The sequence below is a fragment of the Actinia tenebrosa genome, unplaced genomic scaffold, assembly GCF_029948245.1.
Source record: "Actinia tenebrosa isolate PJP-AT-01 unplaced genomic scaffold, QUT_ActTen_1.0 PGA_scaffold3__52_contigs__length_22856419, whole genome shotgun sequence".
NCBI classification, from domain to species: Eukaryota; Metazoa; Cnidaria; class Anthozoa; order Actiniaria; family Actiniidae; genus Actinia; species Actinia tenebrosa.
This window is the reverse complement of record NW_028292580.1, coordinates 1,329,294-1,353,942: the sequence shown is the minus strand read 5'-3', so window position 1 is coordinate 1,353,942 and position 24,649 is coordinate 1,329,294. Positions and strand designations below refer to the sequence as shown.

General features: G+C 38.2%; 3 protein-coding genes and 1 long non-coding RNA gene across 4 annotated transcripts; 1 reads left to right on the top strand and 3 right to left on the bottom strand.

The window, feature by feature from the left end:
• The first annotated feature begins 6,400 nt into the window (after window positions 1-6,400).
• LOC148907569 (uncharacterized) lies at window positions 6,401-8,329 on the top strand. The gene is made up of 3 exons (XM_089034813.1): window positions 6,401-7,334; window positions 7,441-7,695; window positions 7,978-8,329. The coding sequence occupies exons 1-3, from the start codon at window positions 7,042-7,044 to the stop codon at window positions 8,030-8,032; spliced, it is 603 nt and encodes a 200-aa protein (XP_088890939.1). The 5' UTR covers window positions 6,401-7,041; the 3' UTR covers window positions 8,033-8,329.
• A 155-nt stretch (window positions 8,330-8,484) lies between these two features.
• Window positions 8,485-9,509, bottom strand: LOC148907568 (uncharacterized). Its single transcript, XR_016120629.1, has 3 exons — window positions 9,500-9,509; window positions 9,140-9,340; window positions 8,485-8,739 (listed from the first exon to the last, which is right to left on the bottom strand). It is a non-coding gene; the product is annotated as an uncharacterized LOC148907568 (long non-coding RNA).
• Window positions 9,510-9,569: 60 nt separating this feature from the next.
• On the bottom strand, window positions 9,570-10,272 carry LOC116289081 (uncharacterized). Its single transcript, XM_031695970.2, has 2 exons — window positions 10,090-10,272; window positions 9,570-9,953 (listed from the first exon to the last, which is right to left on the bottom strand). Exons 1-2 carry the CDS (start codon window positions 10,214-10,216, stop codon window positions 9,700-9,702), a joined length of 381 nt encoding a protein of 126 aa, XP_031551830.2. The 5' UTR covers window positions 10,217-10,272; the 3' UTR covers window positions 9,570-9,699.
• An 8,773-nt stretch (window positions 10,273-19,045) lies between these two features.
• Window positions 19,046-20,737, bottom strand: LOC116296104 (uncharacterized). The gene is made up of 3 exons (XM_089035656.1): window positions 20,584-20,737; window positions 20,198-20,500; window positions 19,046-20,080 (listed from the first exon to the last, which is right to left on the bottom strand). The coding sequence occupies exons 1-3, from the start codon at window positions 20,735-20,737 to the stop codon at window positions 19,101-19,103; spliced, it is 1,437 nt and encodes a 478-aa protein (XP_088891782.1). The 3' UTR covers window positions 19,046-19,100.
• Window positions 20,738-24,649: the final 3,912 nt, after the last annotated feature.

Below are 24,649 nucleotides of genomic sequence, written 5' to 3'. Positions count from 1 at the left end.
ATGTTCCTCTTGGACAGCACCTTCCACTACACCAACCTTGCGAGAGGAGAAGCCGTTGATCAAACATTTGACCAGTTCTCATTGGAAACGTTTGTTTTTTCCCCCTAAAGTTGACGATATTTTTGTGTAGCGGTCAAATAATATATATTGTTAGGTTATTGGTATTTTTCTCGTTGTACCGTTCGTTGTAATTCCTTCGTAGTTGCTTGTGTATTCGTTATGTTAATTTCTGCTTAGAGTCAGCCTTCGTAAATTTAGTCAGTTACAGTTCAAGTGATAATCAGTTACAGGTTCAAGTTATTTTTCCCCAACGTATGCAAGTATTTCTCAAAGTTTTCCAGTTCAAGTTTGTTCCGTCTTCTAATTGTATTTTATGTTTAATTTGTTCTAGTTTGATCGTTTCATAGTAAGTAAATGACGTATGCCAAGAGAATATAAACTAAGAGAAGGAATCCCCGTGCGCCATCATGTTTACACTTTGATGCTATTTTTAGAATCTATTTTTAAAATATCATCCAATATCATTTATTTGAGCGTTTGATTTTCTGCACGCGCTCCACGCTGTTTGATAACGTTTTATTGTGCTTTCCTTATGTTCAAATGTTCAACTCTGCCCTGAAGATGACGATGTAGGTCGAAAGCTTTAGAAAATAAATGAAAAAAATACTCCAGAAAGTTGAACAAATTACCAGTAGTAGAAAAGTAAGAGTTCACCAACATCCGGTGCCGGTGACATCCGGTGCTTGATCCCAGTCCCGAGTCGAACCGCCGGTGTCATTCCACGGGGGCGCTCATTGGCTAAGGCGTCCAGCTATTGTTAGTGTTTTTTTAGATTTTTGTTTTATGGATGCTGTGAGGACATTGCCAACAAAGAAAGGATTAACGAGATTGAAAGAACCAAGGGAAGAAAGGTCACTCTTGATAAACTAATCCATTGGGAAACGGATGAGTCCTTTTGGCAAAAGGCCTTTCAGAAAGTCTGGTTTCGTATGCAAAGAGAATTTCCCTTACCGACATTATTGCAAGCTTTCGACTCTTTCATGAAGTATGAACATGGTTCAGGAAACCTTGAGTACTTAAAACCAGTCCTGAGAAACTACTTCCACGAACTATACGATAATAACGACAGTGGAAAAATGATAAAACTGATGCAGGAAATGAACCACGTTAAGAGCCATACCTTCTCAGTATCTGACAAGAAAATCTACCTCCAAGAGCTGGCTAGTGACTTGGCATTCCAGAACATCAATCCTTTGTTTAACAACCATCCCATTATCATATCTTGGGATGTATTCGTCCAGTACTCCAAATCGAGATGCTGCTACATCCCCGAGATTGATGGTGGACGTACCGTGAGAAAACTGCTGCTCAGGATATGCAATTTTGCTATGTTTTCAAACCCCAGCTACCAATACAAGATCCTCAAGACGGGTGAAATTTTCACTAGTCCCGAAAAAGACATCCGTAAGGCATTGTTCCTCCACAAAAAGTGTACGGATAAAAATGCCCAACTCACTGCTTGACGTTCAGAGAATTTGAGAACTATAAACATTTAAACTATTAACTATCACGCCGTGTATTTCAAATGAAAGTGTTTCTTCATTAATCGACTATTGAAGAGAGTTCCACACTCCCCCAAAACTGTGGGCGCTAAAATATTAGCGTTATTGGATATAAAGAGCGTGAGTAGTATACAGAATAGGGGTTCTTGGACGGGTGGATCAGGGTGGATCGCGGAACAGCCCTTGCAATGACGTCACTGGGGAAAGTTCAGGCATGTTTGAAATTTTGGATGAGCTAAGCTGTTTTGGAGTTAAGCGAACTCAGGGAATAGAAAATGTACTTAGACAAGCTAGATTGAGCAAAGGGATCTAAAAAAATGGCCCTATGTTTAATATGTCCCGTTTTCCCGAGTGTCCTGGGTTTGTCCTGATCATCCTGGTTTTATCCTTACGGTCCTGGTTTTGGCCATTTTGAGAAAACTCTCATTCGTAACAACTCTTCGAACCGTCAACACGGTAAACCGAGAGTGCAGGGATTGTCCTGTTCCTGAATGTGGAGCAAAGTATCTTGTCAAGTTATCAAATCATTTAGCTTATGTGCATTGATGGTTTACAAAGAAAGATTTTATTTACAAGAAGCAAAGCTTCATCCCAAATTCAAAGTGATTATACTACTATCTGGAGGAAATACGAAGCTGCAAATCGCTTACCTTTAAACGGAAATTGCAGAAATCACTCCTTTGTCCTTTATTATCATTTGTTTTTCTTTAGACATTTTTTATCTAATATATTATACTTACATTAGTTTTTTATGTATATTTTTAAAGTGTTTTTATTGCGGCACACTCCTAATGGAAAACAGCATTTGTTGATTTAGGCTAGTAGTCCAGCTGTTAGGTGATAAATTGTTCGTTTTGTGATAAAAGCATGAAACTTGGCACATATACTCCTCTCGATGTGCTTGTTGATTTGTGATATGGAGCCATCTGAGATATGGCCTATCTTTCCAGTAATGCGCATGTCAAAAAACGCTATTGCATGGAAACAAGGCTGATCAAAAGAATCGCGTTTTTACGGCTTTTTAAGGTCAAATAAAGCTGAAAACAGTTGTAAGAGGTTATGTAAATATAAATAGTAATTGAAGGAGGTTGGGAGAGCGTTTTTGAGATTATCACGTGATCACACACGTGACTCAAGAGCTAGCCGATGTACTTTGGTTTCATCATCGTGTCGCAATAAACATAACTTACATCAAGAGTCTCCATTTGTGTAGTCCAACTTGTCTTAAGTTAAAGCGCTTAAAATTTCCTGTGCAATCTTTTTTTTCTTTTTTTTTCTTTTGTAATTGGACTTCATGAGGTAATAGAATATTGCTGAAAACAGATTAAAAACATTGTGTTAGGATCGAGGATATTGAAACGTTGTGAGAGCCTTTCTGTGTTTATCACTTAACTTTAATTTATTTGTGTCACAATAAATACAACTTACATCAGGAGTCTTTGAGTGAGTGGCCACCACATAAACATAATGCTGTGCAGTCTAAGTTGGCTTTAAAGCACTTGCAATTTCCTGCGCAACTCTTTTTGCAATTGCAATGAATCAGTTCATAGCATGTATCTTTAGCCTGAGTGAGCATCGTCCAGTTTGGCTTCCATCGATTTTCAACCTTCTTCCATCCCCATTCCTCTGGACTAGGCATTTTTGGTGTCGGAATCAGCGTTTGTCCCCACACTATTGCACCTTGGAATAATGCCCTCAGAAGATGTTGTTTCAGTGCGTCTTGACTTGGCGGCACTAACTCGATGTTTTGAGTTCTTGTGGCGAAGAGAAATTGCCTTGCTTTGTTCACCTTACAAAGTAATAGAATTATAGTAAAGAAACCGTAGTTAACATCGGTAACTCGTGACTGAGAATGAAGGCCAGTGCTATTGAGTCCGATCCACGAAACACTGGATAGATCTGCTAACTAATAGATCACTACGTCTTACCTCTGTGTAAATACTGGTCTTGTCGTAGAGCAATATTACAAAAGCGCTCTATGGTGGTCATTAAGTGGTTGCTCAATACTGGCAATGGTGTCGAGAGATTAGCCAATACGGTTGTTAAATCTGGATAGAGTTTCCAAATTTCCCAAGCGGTCTTCTTGCCTTTTCCTGCCAAGAACGACACTAAAAATTAAACGAATATGAATTGTTACTATTTAGTCGAATGTAAGATTTTGTAAATAGCTTATATTACCTGTGTCACAACCTGTCATTGCATGAAATAATGGCAGTGCTTTGCTTCTTTCATGTCCCAACGTCCTTGCAATATCATGAACTGCAAGATACCTAAAATGCTTGCCCGTTCCAAATGCCATCCACAATTCTTTGAGGGGAACAATGTGAAATATTGATATCGCTAAATGCAACAACGTCAGTGTCAATTGTGCGAATCATTATTCTTTGGTGTCCACTGATAGCGGCATCTTTTACATGTAGCATGATCCTCGTATCTGCTTCTTCATGGGTGCATGGCTCAAGACTGGATAGATCATTAGATCAATACATAGTGCAGAACTTTTTCCTCGACGGTGGTGTAGATTTCTTTATTTTCTACTTGAAGTGCGGCAACTTGTTCAGACAAAAGATGAAAGAGTTCCACTTTATTCTCATCTACACGCAGAAATGAATGCCAGTCACTTGGAATGGCAGTTGATGGTAAGACTCTACGACGTGTTCCTTTCCCTCTTTTCTCCCTTGTTCCTGTCTTGAGTGAGTCGTCTTTATAGATGTCCCAAACGATGTCTACTCTTTTGTAGCGTTCGAGTTGCTTTGTGATATAAGGCATGAAAACAGTGTCAGAATATTCTTGAAATGTACGGGCTGCTCTTGGATTTAGCATTTGGACTGCTACCGCACCATCGAGAACCACGCTCTCTACAATACTGAAAATAGAAATCATAACGTTAATCTCTTTTCACTTGAAAAGAGCAAAATTAATATAACAGTGACATATGATTTTCAACAAGAAAAATGTTTCGTAATTTACAGAAAATTCAAATATAAATTGTCATATATTATAGTTAGATTTTAAATAAACATAATATTCACACAAAATGACTATCACGCAAACAAAAAAATGTCCAATATGGAATTATAAAAACAAGATGTATGAAAAATAAAAACATACCAATCTGACAGATGAATCAGACAAATTCTCAAATATAGGGATCCCTGACCCCTTACAGAATTGAGATCTCTCGCTGTGCATTGTTAGGGATATCTAGCAGATGGAGCAAGGATATTGTGTCCCACAGATTCCATTATTTTGCAATCCTTGTCACTAAAAGGTGCAAAATAGAATATAAATGATTTCTTCCGAAAAGTAATTAAACATTTTGGGATAACATGATTATTACAAACAAAGCTACCTTAAAATTGGGAACAGCTGCACAAGCTGTGCTTGGGTTTCCCCTTCTAGGCAGCCTTTTGCTAAGATCAGTCATTTCAAAAGGCCAGCACCAATGAGAACTGTTCTACTATTTCCTCTTGGTACTGCGGCGACATCTCGATCCAGCAAAGCTACATCAAAGATGTAGTACTGTTTTCTTTTAGAGGGAAAAGAGTTCTGCACCCTGCCCCTCCCTTTTCTCCTAGTTTGAGAGGCTCCTGTTGTGGGAATCTGTTCAGTTTGAGTATAAAAATTTTTGAGGACAAAATTTTCCTTTCGCAAGTTCCAAGCGCTTAAGAAAAACAACCATTTCTATGCTCTTTAAAGCCAAATGTCAGAAAAAGTAAAATGCAATAAAGAATAAAACCCAGCATTTTAATTCGCTATAATTACCATGTTGGCAGTGCATAGTTACAAGCCCTGGAAACATCCTGCACACCTTATTAAAGTGAGGACCCAGAGCAGCTTTAAGTTAATATAACACGTTTATTAAGCTTTCACTGCCAATACAACCAATAAATGGCATACGAATATGAAATACATGGCATTAATACCTAAGGGTCTACCCCGTACATCTAAAATGGAATTAGTTGGAATAAACACTGCTAGTTTATTAGATAAGACAATTTTACATTTTCCATAAATGCTTTCACATCACTGTCAGAAATGCGAGATGTCGCAACGGCTACTGTCACTTTAATCTTGTGTGCCCTTGCTGGTACACGTCTATCCCCTTTGCTCCATTTTGCCTCATCAAGCACCTCGCTATTTTGAAACAAATATTCATATGTTAGTTATAATTACCACAATTACTGAACTTATTGTCTGAAGTGACCAGTTCTCAAAAGTGATCGTGAGTCATACTCACCATTCGGCATTTTCCAGCTTTCCGTTGTCTAATAGTTGAGATAGCATAAGAGCGACATCACGGTTCACTACCGCCTTGGGTTTCGTAAACTTGTCTATTATTTCTATACAATTATTGTCTTTTGGATTATTGGGCTGCCTCCTTAGCCCGTAGGTATTTCCAACATGTAAGTCCTTATTGCCATAAAATACCATATCAACAGCTCTAACTCGCTCTCCAACTGGGGCAACATTTCGTTCTTGAAAAGAAATTTTTTTTGTGAATAATTCCATAATGTCACAGAAAACTAAAGAAAATAAGACTGGAGACAGAGACCTGACGGTGCGTGACATCCAATTTCTACTTAAAGTGTATATCAGGTCTAGAATTTTTTTACGGTTTTGTCATCTCTAGATGATATAGATAATAATAATAATAATAATAATAATAATAATATTTATTTATACATGGTAAGTTATATACAGCGTAGCTGATATGGTCGTGTTCTAATCCTAGTTCCTAAGCTATACTAGTCCTCTCCCTCTCACCCACACACATTCTCTTTCTCTCTCTCTCTCTCTCTCTCTCATTCTCTCGATCTTATCTACTACTAAGCTAATTATTACATAATTTAATATTTTGACTGGAAAGAGATATTACATCTTTAGTTGAGATATGTCCTTTTTAAGTTTTTGTTTGAAAATAACGGGGCAACTCGATTCTCTGGTATTGTTGTTGAGCGCGTTCCACAGTTTTGCACCCTGGTACCTTATTGCCTTTTTTCCATGATTGACTGTATGGAAAAGAGGCAATGTTATTTGGTTGGAACTACGTAGGGAGTAGCCAACATCTCTCTTTTTGATGTGGTCCTGCAGTTCCTGGTTGGAATCTTGGTTGTAGTAGCACTTGTGCATGAAAACACCCAGCTTGATAGTGTAAAAGAACTTGAGGGGTCTCCAAAGCAGTTGGCGCCTTATCTCTGTTCTTGGGGTGTTCCAGGGCAGCTGGTTGATAAATATTGCCAAAAAATCTTTTCGATTTCGAATTTTTTTCACCTCGAAATCAGCCTTCAAAGTTAGATTTCTGGCGACGCCCAGTCGTGTTGACCGTGTTTTGGGAGACTGGTAACTAGTGACGTAAATTCGAGAACCGAGAAAAGCGATTGTCAAGGATACGAGTAGACAAAGTATTGTAAACATTGACCCGTTAGTGACTTTCATTCCTTCAAAAAACATAAATTTCAATATATAATTTCACAAGATGGCTACGAACTATTACGGGAGTGATTGCAGCTCTGAAAGCGAGATTTCAAGTGTATATTCAGAGGAAGAGGATGGAGAAATCGAGGACGAATGCCATCAACATGTTGAAACACACGAGTCAGATGATAGCTACCCAAGGTCTGAATCTCACGAATTGGTAGGACCATATTCTTCAGAACCACTTACTGATGCGGACTGGCTCAGGGAATATAACGAAGAAATGTCAAAGATCGAGAAGAGAAATGAAAAGCTTCAAGAAAGATTTGATGGCGTCACGCCGAATAGCGCTTGGTACGTAACTATCAAGATCTAGCTACAAGCTCACTCTTTTTGCAAAATATTTAGTTTCGTTTTGATTTTTTTACTAACTCGCAAATCTAAACGTTTCCTCTTTTAGGTGTAGATGCGGTCATTGCAAGAAAGACTTACTTAAAAAAACTCAAGAGTGTAATTGCTGTCACGAAATAGAGGGTTGTCTCGAGTCACTGAAGTCTTCCGAAGTGCTCGAAGAATTGGAAGTACCTCCCAATTGTGTGACCTTACATCCAGGGTTTGAGCCTGTTTGTTTAAATCGCTGGTCCCTACGTTCATCATGTGCCAAGTACCGCACTATCGACGGATATAAGTATAGACAAACTGGCAGTGAAGAAGAGTGAGTAAATCCTTTTTCCCCCCTAAGCTTAGTTTTAATTTCATGGGCCCAGAACAAGTAAAATAACTATGACTAGCACTACACTAATGTTTTCTTCCTTATTTTCTTATATCTTTTACTGTTCACGTGCTTTACAAGTCATACCATGCCGTTTTAAAATATTACTTATTTCCATGATAATGATGTAAATAGCAATTGTAACTGACAGTTGTTTATTTCAAGAATATATTCTTGTTTGTTTGATAAGTTTATATACTAACTAATTATTATTTCATATTTTAGGCTTCTTCGTGCAACAGCTTACAGGGAATTCACCCAATTGGTTCATGGTTATTAAGGAGGAGGATCCAAGAGAATCCCACTGCCTGCTTGTCCATACCACGCGATAAGAAAACAGTTTCCTAGCACCGATTTTTGAGGATACGAAGATAACGAGTGATACATATTATATTATAAACAGAACAGAACATTGCATTAGTGATTTTACTTGAAGCATGAAAAAAATTGCACTACATAGTAGTAGATATTCACTGTTTTCTTTTGTTTTACTTCGACTCTCCTCACTAATTATACAACTTTGTATCATGGGTCAAATAGAAATGACTCAAATTGCCGTAATCAAATTGCTTTTATGAGGGTTGTTTTGTATTTGTCACTTTGTATTGCACTTACAACTATAATAAAAAATTATAATATAATTAATTGTAAATAGTATTACAAAATGATACATTTCTACATATTAGAGTGAAGTCACTAAACCAGTGAAATGGATAGTAGACTAATACACCTTAGCACTGAGACTCTAATGCCATGGTTTTCTTTTGTGTCTATTAGACTATTACACCTTAACAAGTAATTTCTATTTCACGGGTTTAGTAACTTCACTCTAAAAGCAAGAGAGTATTAACTGCTTTTCTGGTTTTTAGGGCAGTCTTTCACATTCTTGTGTCCTTTGAGGGATTGATTTCTCTATCCTGCCTTCTTCAATCTTCTTTGTGTTCTTCATCTCGGCAGCTTTGGCTTCTAGTTCAAGTACCTGTGATACTGATAAAAGTAATGCACAAATTAGCATGAAGTGAATAGATGATGACAAAATTGTTACTTTATATTATACTTCTATTATGTTATGACTGTTAGATTATTCAACATATTAAAAAGTAAACCTTCATGATTTAGACACAACAGTCTAATCATGAAGAAAGATCTATAATGAAAGCACTGAATAAGGACTTGGTGATATTTGAACACTGAAACAGAGTGCAGTCGTCAGTAAACCAGTGAAATAGTACAAAATCTAAATAGCAGTAATAATTAGCACAAATTCATTTGTTTTCTTTTGTTTGGTTAGCACTATTCAGTGCTATTCAGGTATGCAAATTTCACAGGTATGATGATGGCACTCTTCAAACTTAGAAACATAAATGGGAAATAACATCCTACTCACAAGGTGTTGTGGGTGGTACATTGTCTACAACCATACTCTTTCTTTTTTCCTTTTTTTCCAAAGCCACAGTTTTACTTTCTTTTACCAGCATCGTGTTCATTGGTGGTGGGGTCATTTCCTTTAATTCTTTCTGTGCCTCTCTTAACATGTCTTCTTTCTGCAATGCTTCGAGAAAAGTGATGTATATCTCTTCCACATACCCTATTGATAAAAGATAAACAATAACATGTATACAAGTATTTTTTGACTTTTTGTTAAATCAGATGTGCCGAAATAGTAATTGTTTCCATAATCTGGTTTTATTGTCACATCTCTAACAGTAGCCTCCCCATTTTTAAACTTCGGATAAATAAATCTAACTTGGTCTGATCCATCTTGCTGATGTAGGTTATCATCTGAGCTCCAGTACATTGAGAAACGTGGAAGTCGAACAATTCCCATGAGAATAAAAATTCCTACAAAGGCTTTCATTTCCCCTATGGTTACTGGGCTCCATTTAGTTTTGTGTTTATTTGGATTTGCTGTTTTTTGTTGTCCATAATATCTGTTAGTCTCAAGAACTAGGACATCCCATAGGGCCTCACTGAATAATCTCTCAAAGTAAACCTGTATGTAGGTCCAGGATGCGGATCAGTAAAATCAGGAGGTGGTTGAGACAAATAGGTAGAGGTCCAAGCAAAAGGAAGAGGGTTCACTGGTCGCTGTAGCACATTTGCTCTTCTTCCACGTGCACGTCCACGGCGTCCTTGTCCTCTTCCTAAATTTTGTTGTGGTCTTGTTGGGCTTCTATCACGTCCAGAGGGGCGATTGTCACCTACAAAAAATATTATTCTGTCTTAATATTTTTATGACAATTAAAATTTGATGTACAAATTCACAAGAAATATAAATCTAAACAATCTGTTGAAATGAAGGAATATTCATGTTACTGCGATGCTTTTATTGCTTACCTTCAGATTCGGTCGAATTATTTTCATCAGAGTCGATTATTTCTTCCTCTTGATTAGATTGTGGTTCCAAGTCACTTTCACTCGAGTCTGAAACATCCGAAATATCATCCTCGCTTCCCTCTGACATTCCTCCGTCCGAATCATCATTTAAAACTCATCTGAGTACTTCATCCAAAGGAAGGTGTCGTCTTGCCGCCATTTTTAAATCCCAATTTCCAAAAAAAATTGGTTTTGCAGCGATTTGAAGTTCAAGATTATCGAGGAGAGAGGCAAAATCAAAATCAAAATGGCCGACAACTTGTAAAGAATCTCCCAGGCATCTCGTTTAGAGTCCAGGCCTAACAGTTAGGTCATAAATATTCAAAATAAATGACGTAGTGAAAATCGTAAAAATATGTACGATTGGCAATTAAAGGGTTAATGTTAACTTCAGTGTTGGTATCAGGGATGTGAAATGCTATTCGTATTGAAGTTTCAATTACTAAATGTAGTTACCCATCATGTCCGAACACTTAGGAGACTGAGCGCGTACGTCTACTTTGTCAAGAGAATATGAATGTTCTCTTGACTTTGTAGATTCGCGAGAGCAAGATAAAACAAGAAACAAAAAGTTATTTTAAGCGATCTGAGAGAAGCGCTGTAATCGCGGCGGGGAAAGATAAACCGAAAAGGACTTACGATCGAAACCATCAGGAAAAGAGAGATGCTTGACTTTCAGTCTTAGTGGCTCCTCACCACGTAGAAATAAAGAAAGTGAGAACAAGGCAACCGTCCAAAGCCACAATCCACATAAACCCTAAAAATCAAATGGCCGAACAAAGTTACTTTCAATTCCCTCGAAAGATATAACTTAGTAATTAGCATTGTCTCACCTCTATTAATAAATAAATAAATAAATAAATAAATTAACTTTGTTTATAGAGGATAACACTTGACAGTAATTCAACTGATAAACTCATGGTCCTCTTTTAACGTCTCTAGTTAATTAGGGACGGGACCGCCATTAACGTGATCATCCGAGCCACGTGAATGTCTAACCATTTGCAGATGTAATTACAAAGGCAGCACCTTCTCCTCAGTTATTTTAAGACCCTGAGTGTTGGTCCGGCCGAGGCTTGAACCACGACCTCCCGCACAACAGACCGACGTACTTACCAACTGAGCTAACCTATTGTCTATTGTCATTAAGCAGTAGTTCCTCATTCTGTAGAGGTCGTCAAGCATAAATGGAGGGGCTTTCTTCGGTTCATATGCCTGACGACCTCTACGCGTTTCTTTCTTTGAAGGTCGTTTAGCTCTTTTGATGAGTTGCTTGATTGTTTGCTTCACACCTGAAATGTGGATACATATGCATACTGAAAAAAGTTCAGCATTTTTGATGGGACGATATGTAGCTCCAACCGCAAGATTATAAAACTTAAATATATTTCAATGTCGGTGCGAAGTAACAGCAATAACATTATGTCGGAAAACATAAAGTTACGAACCTTAGTTTCAGGCCCAAAAGGTATGTCTGTATGTTTTGAAAATTAAACCCCATTAAAATGCCTTTACATCAATTATGACTGGCTTCATAAACAATATTGATTGAAAGTTTCAGAGTATCGTACTTACTTGTATAAGCGCCTCCCCCGAGTAAGCGGGCTTTTGGGCCAAGATTTTTAATAAGCACCTTTCTCGAATAAACGTCTCCTCTTCTCGTCTTACAATTCCTACAATACTTTAAATACTGTAGTAATTGTATACCACTGAAATCAAAACTGAGAACGGCTTATATCAACTGTTGTGTCCGTTTCTTAAATAAGCGCCTCCCACTAATACTTAAGCGCTTCCGTCGAATAACAGCGCCGTTTCAGACTTGAGAAACTTATTCTGTCGAGTAAATATGGTATACTATATTTTGACATAGTCTAAATGTGTTGCGATAGGCTTACGGCGAATGTTGAAGAGCAAGCTAAACAACTTGTCGCGGCAAGCTCAGTGTGCGGGGGAGCTTTACTGATTGAATAGGTTAGGAACCACGGAAAATCGGCTGTGATTGATGGTGATTTTAATTGACGATATTCAAACGTAAACTGAAAACAATACAATCAATGAACTAATTACTAAATAATAGGATTACAAGATAATAGAATCACGCATGAGGAACAACATGCGTTCCGATCATAGTTTTGGTATGACAAATTCTAGAAAACTAAGAAACTAAAGGTACAAGTACAAATGATACTAATAGTTTTTATGATAACATAGCAATCAAATAACTACTAGAAACTCTTATGTAGTATTAATATAAATGATGCGATTATGGTTATGCCTTAGGGTGTGCCACTGCAAGCGACGTGAAAAATATACTAGCGATAATGAGATCAATAAAGGCTTTAGACTTAAAGGTACAGATTTAAATGTATAAATACAGATATAGGCCTAGCTTTGTAAATTGAATGCTTACTAAGCAATAGAAATCTCAGGGTGTTGCCGTGTGCTTGACTAAACACGGTATAAACCATAGACGGGTCTCATAAAGTAACTAAAAGGCTATTATGCCCGAGGCTGGGCTTAGACAAGGTGTAAAGCTAATTACTGTACTTACACATCTGTTCCCGCTTGCACTCTAAAGGGCCAGGGGGTAACTTTAACTACTTCTTGGCTTCCAAATATACGACTCTGGCTTGGGCGATCTGACTAACTAATGACTAAAACTGGGCACGAAGCTAACATTTCCTGTCGGTATTACACGTGGCATAGCTTGTGACGTAATTGAGTAAATATGGTGTGGCAAATCAGAATTAATATGCAAATAATCAAAGACAGAGGATCCTCGATTCTATGTTTCTAACAAAATGCTTATAATTAGTAAACTAACCTGGAGAAAACATCGGATTGCCACTTGGTGTTACTCCAATCACCTTGCCCTCTTCATCTTTCTCCACTACTTCTTCGTAGGGCCCAGTATGCCCAAATGCATTGAACCAGTACCGGAAAGCGGCTTTATAACCATTTATTACTGGGGGTTTTAACTCCTCACAACGAAGGGATCCGATTTTTTTCCCTTTTCGTTCGCACTTTTTTTCTATAAAAGAAATATATATACGCTATTAAAATTGCCAAAATTTGAGTGTTTAGGCTAAAAATTCCCAGTTTAACATCTTTCGCATATTGAGAACCATTCTAGGATTTATTAAACTATATAGCTTCCTGTAGTTGAATATATGTATCATACTTCAAACACTTAATACAAGAATGAGTTAATTTCAAATTAACTTCAGAGCACGCTTTTTACACGTCAGTGATCCTTACCTGTGCCGGAATTAATTACTTCAATGTAGGCCGATTTATTATCCATTGATACGTTTTAATGTGATCGGTACACCACACACAGAAATCCCTCTATCTAACACAAAGTCTTTATATGCGTTTCGGTCCACGTGTTGCGTTAGCGCGAACTACGGACACCGCCCGAAATTCACAGATTGAGTTCGACTCAAAATATGTCTTACTCTTGGAATCCATATTTTGCGTCAACTCAAAATGTGGACTCCAACACCATGGGCTATATACACCATGCGTTTCTGTCCACGTTTTGCGTTAGCGCGAACTATGGACACCGCCCGAAATCCACAGATTGAGTTCAACTCAAAATATGTCTCACTCTTGGAATCTATATTTTGCTTCAACTCAAAATGTGGACTCTATCACCATGGGCTATATATACACCATGCGTTTCGGTCCACGTTTTGCGTCAGCGCGAACTATGGCCACCGCCCGAAATCCACAGATTGAGTTCAACTCAAAATATGTCTTACTCTTGGAATCCATATTTTGCGTCAACTCGAAATGTGGACTATAACACCATGGGCTATATATATATATATACACCATGCGTTTCTGTCCACGTTTTGCGTTAGCGCGAACTATGGACACCGCCCGAAATCCACAGATTGAGTTCGACTCAAAATATGTCTCACTCTTGGAATCTATATTTTGCGTCAACTCAAAATGTGGACTCCAACATGCGTTTCTGTCCACGTTTTGCGTTAGCGCGAACTATGGACACCGCCCGAAATCCACAGATTGAGTTCAACTCAAAATATGTCTCTTGGAATCTATATTTTGCTTCAACTCAAAATGTGGACTCTATCACCATGGGCTACATATACACCATGCGTTTCGGTCCACGTTTTGCGATAGCGCGAACTATGGACACCGCCCGAAATCCACAGATTGAGTTCGACTCAAAATATGTCTCACTCTTGGGAATCCATATTCTGATTCACGTTCTGTTTGATATCGTAGCTTCGCTTTCTAGTTATGCATATGTAATAAGTTTGATAAACATTAGTTACTTAGCATTTGAATGTCTATGGTCATGAAAGAAATTCGTTTTGATAATTCACGCTTACTTGTGACATCCGTGCTTCGTGCCGACACGTCTTGCCGAACTCAAATCAATAGAGATCTCTGCCACATATTCAAAGATTAAAATTTCTTAGACATTTGGTTAACTATAAAATATTATTTTAACGTTAATGCGATTTTAAATCAGTTGAATCTTTTATGAATATGACGTTTTGACGAAAATACAGTAGGCGTTCGAGCATCAAAGCATAGTAGTCCAGAAATAGTCTTCTTTAACCTTCCATAAACATCTATGATAACAAACTTACGTAGGAATGTCATGATGGTAACAGCTAGGAAGGGACCTTTTCTTTCTCCAAAGAGAAGCGCTTCATCTCCCTGGCTTGTGGCAAATTCTTCAAGATGTATCAGCCTGGGATTTCCAGGGATTGCCCGGCGACCAGATCACTGCAGAGACAACCAGACAAGTCTTCATCTTGTCCCCTACTTTGCTCGAAGGTCAAAACATTTGGACTTCGGCCCTTATAATTGTATCTTTGCTTTGGCATTATTAACTCGTAACAAAAACGCGATCCGGTAATAAGTATAAGTTATAATTTCAGTCACTTACGTCGCTCTCTGTAAATAAATGACGTATGAGAAAATGCTGGCACTGTATTGGTTAATGCTGTAGAAATCCTACCGACGTCATGTGGATAGTCGTACGATTACTACCAGAAAGATAATCACTCATTATTATTATTATTATCATCATCTTCTTCTCCTGCGGGGCGGCATGATAGTGGAAGCTAGTATGATAAGAAAAAAAGAACGCATGGTGAAGGCCTACCCTGTTAAGCCTGTAAAATAACTGTAATAAAATTACTTACATGGTCTGTTCCTCCTCCGGAAATTGATTCCTCACGAAGATGACTGTGAGGCAAAGCCTAATATCCCTAAGAAAGATAGAAAATATGTATTTACTAGAAATAAACACAATGGTTTAGTACTGATTTGCTGGCATAAAGCAATGAATTGTCCTGATAGTCCATACGTAAACATCAGTATACTTTGAAATCCAGCACAATAATGTTTGAACACTTACCAACATTCATCACTATGGCATTAACCGATTCTTACCGCGTCCAAAATTCGGAGATAACCCTGGAGGAAGCTCGAAAACTCATCCAGGAAATCCCATTGTTGTTCGTCCCTGATTATGAACTGTCTCCCCAATAAAAACGCAGACCGCCGGCCACGCAGGCTATCGTACCCAGTGCCTTCTCATTTTTTCAGCCCGCCACGGCCACCCGGTCTTCAAAACAATTTGGAAGGGGAGTCACAAAAAAATGCCTTAGCTTTAGCTATAGAAGAGCTATACAGGAGCAAGGATGGCACAGTTGTTGCAGCAGGTCGAAGTTCGATTCCCAGCGACGTCACACCTGTTTTTCAACTTCTTTCCTTTTCGTGTAGTTTTAATTATTAAAACAGAGCACTGAAGAAGAGTGCAAAAGCAAGGTAGATGATCTGAGATCATCAAGATAGTTTGAAGTTTATATCACCACAAATGTAGGCTTTATAGCCTTTGGTATTTATGAATTCTAATTTCTTTCTTAAAACCTCTTGAAAATATTCACGGTCATTCTGTGGGTGTCTGTAAATATATCTAATTATATAATTGGTGTTTAGCTCTGGCAACCTCCACAAAACACGATTCAAGGCCATCGGTAATTATGTCTAAGTCCATCCTTCTAATGAATTTGATTTTATCTTTTATATACAGTCCAACACCTTCGGCTTTTGTTTCTGAATTCTTACTGATAAATTTATACCCAGGAATAGAAATACAATAAATACTCACTCGATAATTTAGTTTCTGATATTGCAATTATACTAGGCATTTCCTTGACAGTAAATAGGATATCAGTAAGAAGGCATAGATTTTTTGATAAGCTACGAGTATTACAGCTCTAAATCGAGAAACCTTTAGATAAAGCTTTTTGGAAGTACACTCCTGTCTGTTTTATGTTATAATATTTTGATTCTATTGTCATATCAAATTTGAATAATTTGGCGTTCGAATATTGATGCTGTAATCGTTTTTTCGTCATAGAATAAGTTAAATGTTACAAAGATTTAGGAAGATCCCACGCTTTGACAAGCGTGGTCATGGTGGCAACAGAACCTTACCTCTTTGTCTTGATGTTGTTTGATGTGGTTTTCAGAGGTTGCTCTTCTTTTCGCTGGGCTAGATGAATACGAAAACAAAGTAGGGACTGAACCTTTCTTCAAAGTTCTCTTTCTTTTCTTTCCTGTTAGTTTTAGTATCAAATCTACTTCGAAGCATGACTCTTCGAAGTGAACATTGCAAACGTAGCAATTCTTTAGTGCTGGTAGATTTTCTCTCTTTATGCGGGCTATCCTTGCTTTTTGACTGCCTTGGTCAGTAGGGATTTTATAATTGATATATGTCTTTTTTGAATGGTGCACTGTGGCACACAGCAGTGTGGCATTTGGAACAGAGAATTTCGATTACATTTGATAAACTTTGCCTGTAAGCTCTCTAGTAACACATGTTGAAGTCTGTGTTGAATAATGCCTTCACGTTGTGACGTCACAATACAAAGCGGTCATTTATTGCGGGCTCAAAAACGGCGCCTTTCAATTTGCAATTTCTAGCTTTTTGAATTTTGATTTGTGCTTTATTGATAACAAGATTGCTGTCAAACTTGATTTTTTGGTCTACATATGCTATAGTTTTTTTATAACCCAATTACTGGCTCAACGATGTGCATATATGGAGACCTTGCTTATCCTTTACGACCACAGCTACAAACTCCTTATAGAGGTGCAGTACTTACACAAAATCGACGAGATTACAACAAATCTATGAGCTCTGCTAGAGTCTCAGTAGAATGGATTTTTGGGGACATAATAAACTACTTTAAATTTTTGGATTTTAAGAACAACCTTAAAATAGGTCTAAGCGCAGTTGGCAAGATGTACATAGGATGTACCCTAATGCAAAATGCACGCTCAATTTTGTATGGATCTATTACTTCACAGTACTTTGGTATTGATCCGCCTGCCCTACATGATTATTTCATCTAATTGATTAAGTAATGTTTTACCCTTGATAGCCAAGTGAATAAGAACAGTGAAGACCAGTAGTCTATGGTTTTTATTGATATCTGGCAAACAAAATTTCCAGCTGAATATAAAATGTGGCTATAATCAAGTAATAACTTATTATAAAAACAAATGTCATTTTAAGTCAATCAATTTAAGGCAAATAATTTTGTCAAAATTAATTTTTTACCAATTGATAATTAAGATGTTCCATTTCATTCAAAAATGCAATTCAATTACTTGATTGTAAATTAAAAAAATCGAAATCGAACAAATCGTAACTGAATCATCAATGAAAAGGCATGTATACTTTACTTGTCTTTTTTCAACAGCTCATGAAATACCTGAGCTTGGGTATTTTGCTGATTCATGAACATTTGCATGAACATTTGAAACTGTTGTTGCTGGGTTTTCATTTGATCTTGGACCTGCCTTACCATTTCCTGCTGTTGCTCAAACATTCTTTGTTGTTCAACTTTCGCTCTTTCTTCCTGCTGCTTCTTTATTTCCAACTCTGCCTTTCTTAAGAGCGAGTCCACCTGAAAACCATGCAATGCTGAAAAATGTGTCTACATGGGGTATCTCCGATTATCTTGATATTTTGCACAGTTACGTACTTTGATGTGATTATCAAATGTGTGGAATATCTGACGAAAATTTTAAAACGCCGAGAAGATATGGATGTCGAATGAATCATGCCCAGACCAATTACTGCAAATTACTTGAAATTAGAGCGAAATTCACAATAACAGTTCTCTAAAACTACAGCTCTTTTCGAAATGGAAACTTATACAAGTGTAGTATATCTATTGAACACTACGATGAAGGTATCAAACTATCATTGCAATTCGAAACAAAATAATTAAGGTAATTTACGATTAAGTCGTTGGAATCGAAATTTAAAACAGGCATTTTTGGCCTAAAATAAACATCGTATATTCTCGCTGCGGCGGGCTTCTAAAAGCACGCAGTTTGATTTTCTTTACTATAGATAATAGGAAACAAGTGCACGAAAAATTTTTTTTGTAAAGTATTAACTGTGAAGCATGAGAGTACCGCAAATTACGTGATTTAGCGATTATCTTACACAACGAGCTAATGCTGATTACAACAAAGATAACTCATCAAATGAAAAACCATTGCAAACCAGTAGTAAATAAAGGAAAACAATCTAGAAGAAGTCAGATATTTAGCTCTGCTACTTACTGTTTGTGAGAGAATGATACAACATAAACAAAGTCAAAAAGCCATACACCAAAATACAGTACGCATTCATTGATCTGGACGTCTTTAGATATTGATATATATCTTCAATACAAGAAGTTTAAAAGACATTTGTTTAGAAAAAAATCAAAATACAACAAATATAATTTTCCAAGTGGTACTATGGCCATTCAAAGCCGACCATTTAATGTTTTAAGCTGCAACATCATATTATTATTACATGTGCGACATCATTTGAAACTAGTTTCCAGTGCCCTTAAATTTTTGCTAGAGTCATCGCAACGTCCTCCCAAAATACACTCTAGCTCGATCGATTAAATAAGTCACAAGTGAGCTTCCTCAAGACTCTCCCGCAGATTATATATTTCGGTCGTACGCACGGCAACTTCGACTTCTTCCCCTTCTTCTTCAGTTAGAGGTCCTGGTGGTAACTGACCAAGTTTTTTCATCGCCGCCAGTCTTGAAAAATAGCTGGTGATCTGCTGTACCATTAGCCAATCTTCTTTATCAAAGACTCGTTTCCCGTTACTATCACGCATGGAACGCATTCGCGTCGATGTTTCTGCTGGCGTCACTTTCCTACCTGTGTCCTCCCCAATCAGGAACTGCCCTACAAGGTAGCTCTTCACGTGCAGTGGAAATCGGTTGCACTGCTTCGATTTTTTCAATGCCCAGCCGGTCACTAGATCAGGAACATGTACTTCTTCTGAATTAGAAGCTGAGCTAACCATTGGTGGACACGAGGGGTTTGGAGGTTTTAGAGAAGTACATTTTTGCGCCCATTTCCGTTGTATTTGATCATACTGTGATTCTTCGTGAAGCTTGAATTCATGCTTTCCAATATCAAGGTGCTGTTTAAGATAGCGACTGCAGCTATATGCTTTAATACATCCTTCTTCAGGACAATAAAACTTGACAGGTTCTTTGTCTTTTACATCAGGGACATTTGGCTCATTTTTTGCAGCTGGACATGATGAAGGTTCCACTATAGTTTTCTTTAAAATGCCAGACGTCACTTTTGGTTTAAGAAATGGCCGCGTTGCGATTACGCCCGTCTCACCTTGAGGACTGCCAGTCTTCGATATTTTCATACCCTTTCCGATATTCCACGCCTGCCATACCGTCATTTCTCCATCAATGTTATATACGAATTGTTTAAGCTTGCTAATGCCTTTTAATTTAAAAGGTTTCGTTGCACTTTGTATCTTTGTATCTAGCTCAATTATAGCAGCTTGGCATCCTTTCAACCCTCCATAGGAATCAATAGCTTCTTTCAGATGTTCAGCAGAAGTGATATCATGACCTAGTAGGTAAAAATAGTTATATATTAATTAAAGTAAAGTAATATCACCAGCCATATTCCCTGCAATAGATTTACGTTAAAAAAAAAAAAAAAAAAAAAAGAATAAAGTTGTGTTACCTTCATTCAAATATCTGTTAATATGTGCCTTAAGTGGTGCAATATTTCTGTCGCAGACGTCTTTACCACTATTTGCCTCACTGAAACTGTAGTTCTTCAGAATCAGCCCTTGTTTCTTAGCAATGGTATGGATACTTGTGATTAAGGCAGCATTATGATAGCAACCAGCATTGTCGCTTCTCAAAAATACTTCTTTGAGGTTTGGCAAGGTTTTTGGAAGCTCAAGAAACAGATTCTCTAATACCGACAGCACCGAAAACCAATCTTGATTACACTTTTCTAAAATATGAACGAAGGTGCGCACTTGTGAACAGTAGCAAACATGCATAAAATCATAAAATCCAATTTGTTGTATTTGTATAAAACGCAATTCATTGCATTCTTACTAAAAGACAAATAAAGTACCTCGAAGTCGTTTTCTCTGTTACTAGCTGCTTTTGTTATACAGGCCGAAACGTGGCAACTAATTCCCTTTTTCCCAAACCACTCGTTCTGGGTTTCACGGTACTTTCGAGGGAGCCATTTCATCGCCCAATCCATTATGATCAAAGTCTGTTCGTAAGTAAGGTTGTCAAGAACTTCTCTTTTGGCCCTTTCTTGGTTGATAGCCCTGACAATGTGTGATTTCCAATCTAGGATTTTCTCTGCTGCTTTTTCAGCATCATGTTTTAGCTCTTCTTGTTGCTCTGGATAACTAGGAATAATAAGGTTAAAATAGTTATTTGAAGCACCTGTAGATAAGTCCGGCTATTCTCTATGAATATCGTTACAATAGATTACACCGGCTTACACCAAACAACGCACATGTCTTAAAGTGGTTTAGCTAATCAGGTTTTTAGAAATATCTACAAACACTGAACAACCTTTTTGGTGAAATAAGCTTAATGCATGTAAACTATCCGACATCTTACTCTGAGCATATTTTAGATCGTTTGATTTTATTGCAGGCCGTTATACTAGCTTCTCAATCTTTTAATAAAACACAGTTTAACTAAACACCGTTTTGATGTGAACGGGGTTGTATTGCTCATAAGCTTAAACTTGTAAGCTTAAATATAAATAACAAATTATTTTTCAAACTGACTGTACATTCATTGAAAAGTTCAACTTTTAATAAGTAGGGCCAGCTGTATTTCAGTAAAAGAAGTTACTTATCTCATTACCTGAAGCACCAATAACATTTATTAAGGTTCCACATGTAAATGCAATGTAAGATAAAACGTATTTCAATTCAAAGGCGAGAACTAAAAAAACTGATTGCTGCATTCTAGCCCGGCATTTATAAGCCAATTTAAAAAAGTTGAATGAGATATTCACTCTTATATATTCAAAAGTTCTTCTTTTCAGTCTAATCAATGACTGTTATCGTAATTATCTCAAATTTATCTCGATAAAACCAAACCTACTTTGTGTTGTTGGCTGCCATGATGACTGGATAATCTTCTGGCTTGTAAAACTAGGCAAAGAAATATGAAAACCTTCACATTAGACTATAAAAGGAATAAAAAGCGAAATTTTACAAATGCTACATGGTTTTCAAAGATTTTTGATTAAAAAGACTCGAAAATATATAAGTAAAATACATCACATACCTTGAGGTGTAGGACGACGTCAAATTACTGCTTTAGAGGTCGTCGTCGGTCTGAAGACGACGGTCCACATGACGTCACTTCCTGCTGCGCATGCGTAGTAACGGTGTTCTCATAAACGGCGTCGTCGTCGTGCAAACGGTCGTCGATTCGTAAGCTCTCTATTCCCTCAATAAGTAGAGGTCTTCGCACATAACACGAATCTTCAAAATGAGCCGAGCAAGGGGCGGCATATTTGTTTACGGATTCCCCAGAATCTCTCCTATGCCTTTGCACGAACTTCACTCATTTTTCTCGTATATCGGGGTCAACAGGAAACTGATACATAGTTATGCCTTTAGAATAGCTCAAGTTGGTGCAGCTTTGATTGTTTGGTGCACCAGTAACACAATATTGTCCTCCTCTTTTGGTTTTTGGAACACTCGCTTCCATCTTTCTCTTACTTTGTCTCTTCGTATATGCAAGCGTTGTAAACAACTTGATGTCACAAGGCCTAGTCACGTGGCCTTACGGTACTTCTTTGATGAATATTTGCCTGCTTTCTTATTTTTCTTTTCTTCACGGCTGGAGTATAATCAGAATTCTTAATTTCTATTATGGAAAATTCATTGCTGCCACTGGTACATGAAGAAAAACTGCAATCAAGATTTGGCGTGCTCTGCTTGAAATAATTAAGTTTTGGTGGGCTGGACTGATTTATAAGATTAGGCAGGCTGGGCTGGATGGGATTTGAAGGGTACGACTGGGAAGGGAATTGATTTGGCTGGCTCAGCTGGAAATGGGCATGATTTGGCGTTCTTTCATCAAGCAAAGTTCTCTTATTTGCTTTAGGGGTGGAAACGTCTTCGTTGTCAAGCCTCTGTTCTAAGCGTCCGAAACGTCAGTAAGTTCTTTTATCTTTTCAAAGTGTAAAATTTACCACTTTACCATTACTATTTCATAAGAAACACCGACGCAGCTCACACTAGTTCTTTAGCTAGTTATCTCTTCTCATAAATTATATCAATGATATATCGGGTAAGATTGCACAGAGCCCTGGTTGTGGCTTGTCGTTCAAGGTTATGGTTCACCATAAGCACCCTCACGGTGGTTAGTCTCTAAATATATGAATCCGCATCGGAAGGAACCCCATTATGCTCACTACTTAGAGGAAAAAATATATGCAGATCCCGGTTGGTTCGATACTGGGATGTGGGTTGAAGTTGGAGGCATTGCGCTAATTGTTCTTACTATTGAGATTGCTACGGGGGTGGCCGCAAACGTAGGGTTTAGGTTGGTTGATGAGAATGATAAGCCTTTACTTCCTTATAGAACTTCGACTAATAATCGGAGGGTTGCTCATTTCTCGGCGCAACCATTTACATTTAGCGGTGAGGTACTTTACCCGACTACGTTTCATATGGTGGTCAATTGTAAACATGCTAAGTTACAAATTTACCCCGATAGGTGGCAGTAGCAATGGGATGAAAAATGGTAGGGTTACCATAAATGGCACGACGTCGATTTCTGCTGGCATTAACGATGCAGCTTGGAGCCATAAGCCCATTTCCACTATAAGCGTGTTGCCGCTAGTTCCGAATTATCAAGGCGGTGCGAATACTATCTTTACTTATCCCCAGTCGAGGATGCCTCGGATGCTTGACGACGATAAGCCACCAGTAATACACAAGGATAAGATTCAGCCTTCATCTTCTTCAGAAGTACCACTCCAATAGCTACGACTAATATCCAAATGTTATTCCCCACGAACTTTAACAGTTCTCCGCCGGCCCTAAGTGCCAGGCCAAGAACACTACCCAGCAGCCCAGGCAAGCCGGCTGCCATCTTTTTTCCCAAGTCCGTTAGACCATTGCCTAATTTCTTTACGCCTGCGCCCGTAGCCTTAAGTGCGGATAGGATTACTCCTACTACGCTCGAAATAGCAACCGCGAATGCAAGGGGAATACCATACTTCATGAGAGCTCTTTTTACCTTTTCCTTGGTGGTAAGGCCCAACTCCTTTTCCAAGTTTTCCTTTTGTGCCTGTAATTCCGCAAGGCGTACCTGAAGGGTTTCTACTTTCCTTTGAGCTGCCTCCCTTTCCTCTTCGGGACGAGTTTGGTCATTGATTATTTGCTGCTGCCGCTCTATTTGCCCCTCCAGGTCCTCAATGGCCTGATCTCTTTGCCTGATTTGCTCTTCTTTGGTGTTGATTTCGGCAACCAACTGCCGCCGTTCCTCCAAAGAGCCGGCTATGGTGATATGCAAGTTTTTGGCTTCCTCCTTGCTCATATCCAGGTCTTGCAGGGCAAGATGGAAGGCCTTTTGGGCTTGGTCCCTATCGCGCAGGGCATTGTCTCTTTGTTCTCTCATTTCTATCATTCGCTGATTTTTGTCGTCAAGTTCTCTCTTTTGAGCATCAAGAAGCAGTTGGTTTTGTCTCATGTAATCTGCTTCCCTTTCCTCCAACGTTTCTTGTAGTTCCTTGGCGCGTTTTTCTAACGCAACCTTTTCATTCAGGGTTGCCAACCTTTCTAACGCACTTCGGGTAGCTAGTTGAAAGCCTTTTAATCTCGCCACGTCACCCCTAACGTTACCATTTTCGTCGAAAAGGAGCTGTGGTTTTGTCCAGCAGTTTTTGTCAGGAAATCTCAGGTCTTGGACGCTTATGAGGACTTTGTTTCCGCGTTCTGTGAGCCTTACGTCATCAGCCTCAAAGCGGGAATAGCGGTGCATTAGCTCTTGAGTTGCCCACTCTACGGTTTCTTGTTCGGGTTCCTCATTTATGTTTTGAAGTTGCAAGTACTCAGGGACGGGGCCGCGGTTTTTTGATTGCCACATGCGATTCAAGGATGCCTTGAAGCTTCTCCACCTACTGCCATAC

What these genes read in the sequence shown, in the direction of transcription:
- LOC148907569 (XM_089034813.1), top strand. Translation starts at nt 7,042, where the DNA reads ATGGCTACGAACTATTACGGGAGTGATTGCAGCTCTGAAAGCGAGATT. An exon ending in GTCACGCCGAATAGCGCTTG is followed by an intron (nt 7,335 to 7,440) that starts GTACGTAACTAT and finishes TTCCTCTTTTAG; the next exon opens with GTGTAGATGCGGTCATTGCA. An exon ending in CAAACTGGCAGTGAAGAAGA is followed by an intron (nt 7,696 to 7,977) that starts GTGAGTAAATCC and finishes TTCATATTTTAG; the next exon opens with GCTTCTTCGTGCAACAGCTT.
- LOC116289081 (XM_031695970.2), bottom strand. Translation starts at nt 10,216, where the DNA reads ATGTCAGAGGGAAGCGAGGATGATATTTCGGATGTTTCAGACTCGAGT. An exon ending in TAATTCGACCGAATCTGAAG is followed by an intron (nt 9,954 to 10,089) that starts GTAAGCAATAAA and finishes TATTTTTTGTAG; the next exon opens with GTGACAATCGCCCCTCTGGA.
- LOC116296104 (XM_089035656.1), bottom strand. Translation starts at nt 20,737, where the DNA reads ATGGATTGGGCGATGAAATGGCTCCCTCGAAAGTACCGTGAAACCCAG. An exon ending in GGTACTTTATTTGTCTTTTA is followed by an intron (nt 20,501 to 20,583) that starts GTAAGAATGCAA and finishes ACTGTTCACAAG; the next exon opens with TGCGCACCTTCGTTCATATT. An exon ending in TAACAGATATTTGAATGAAG is followed by an intron (nt 20,081 to 20,197) that starts GTAACACAACTT and finishes TTTACCTACTAG; the next exon opens with GTCATGATATCACTTCTGCT.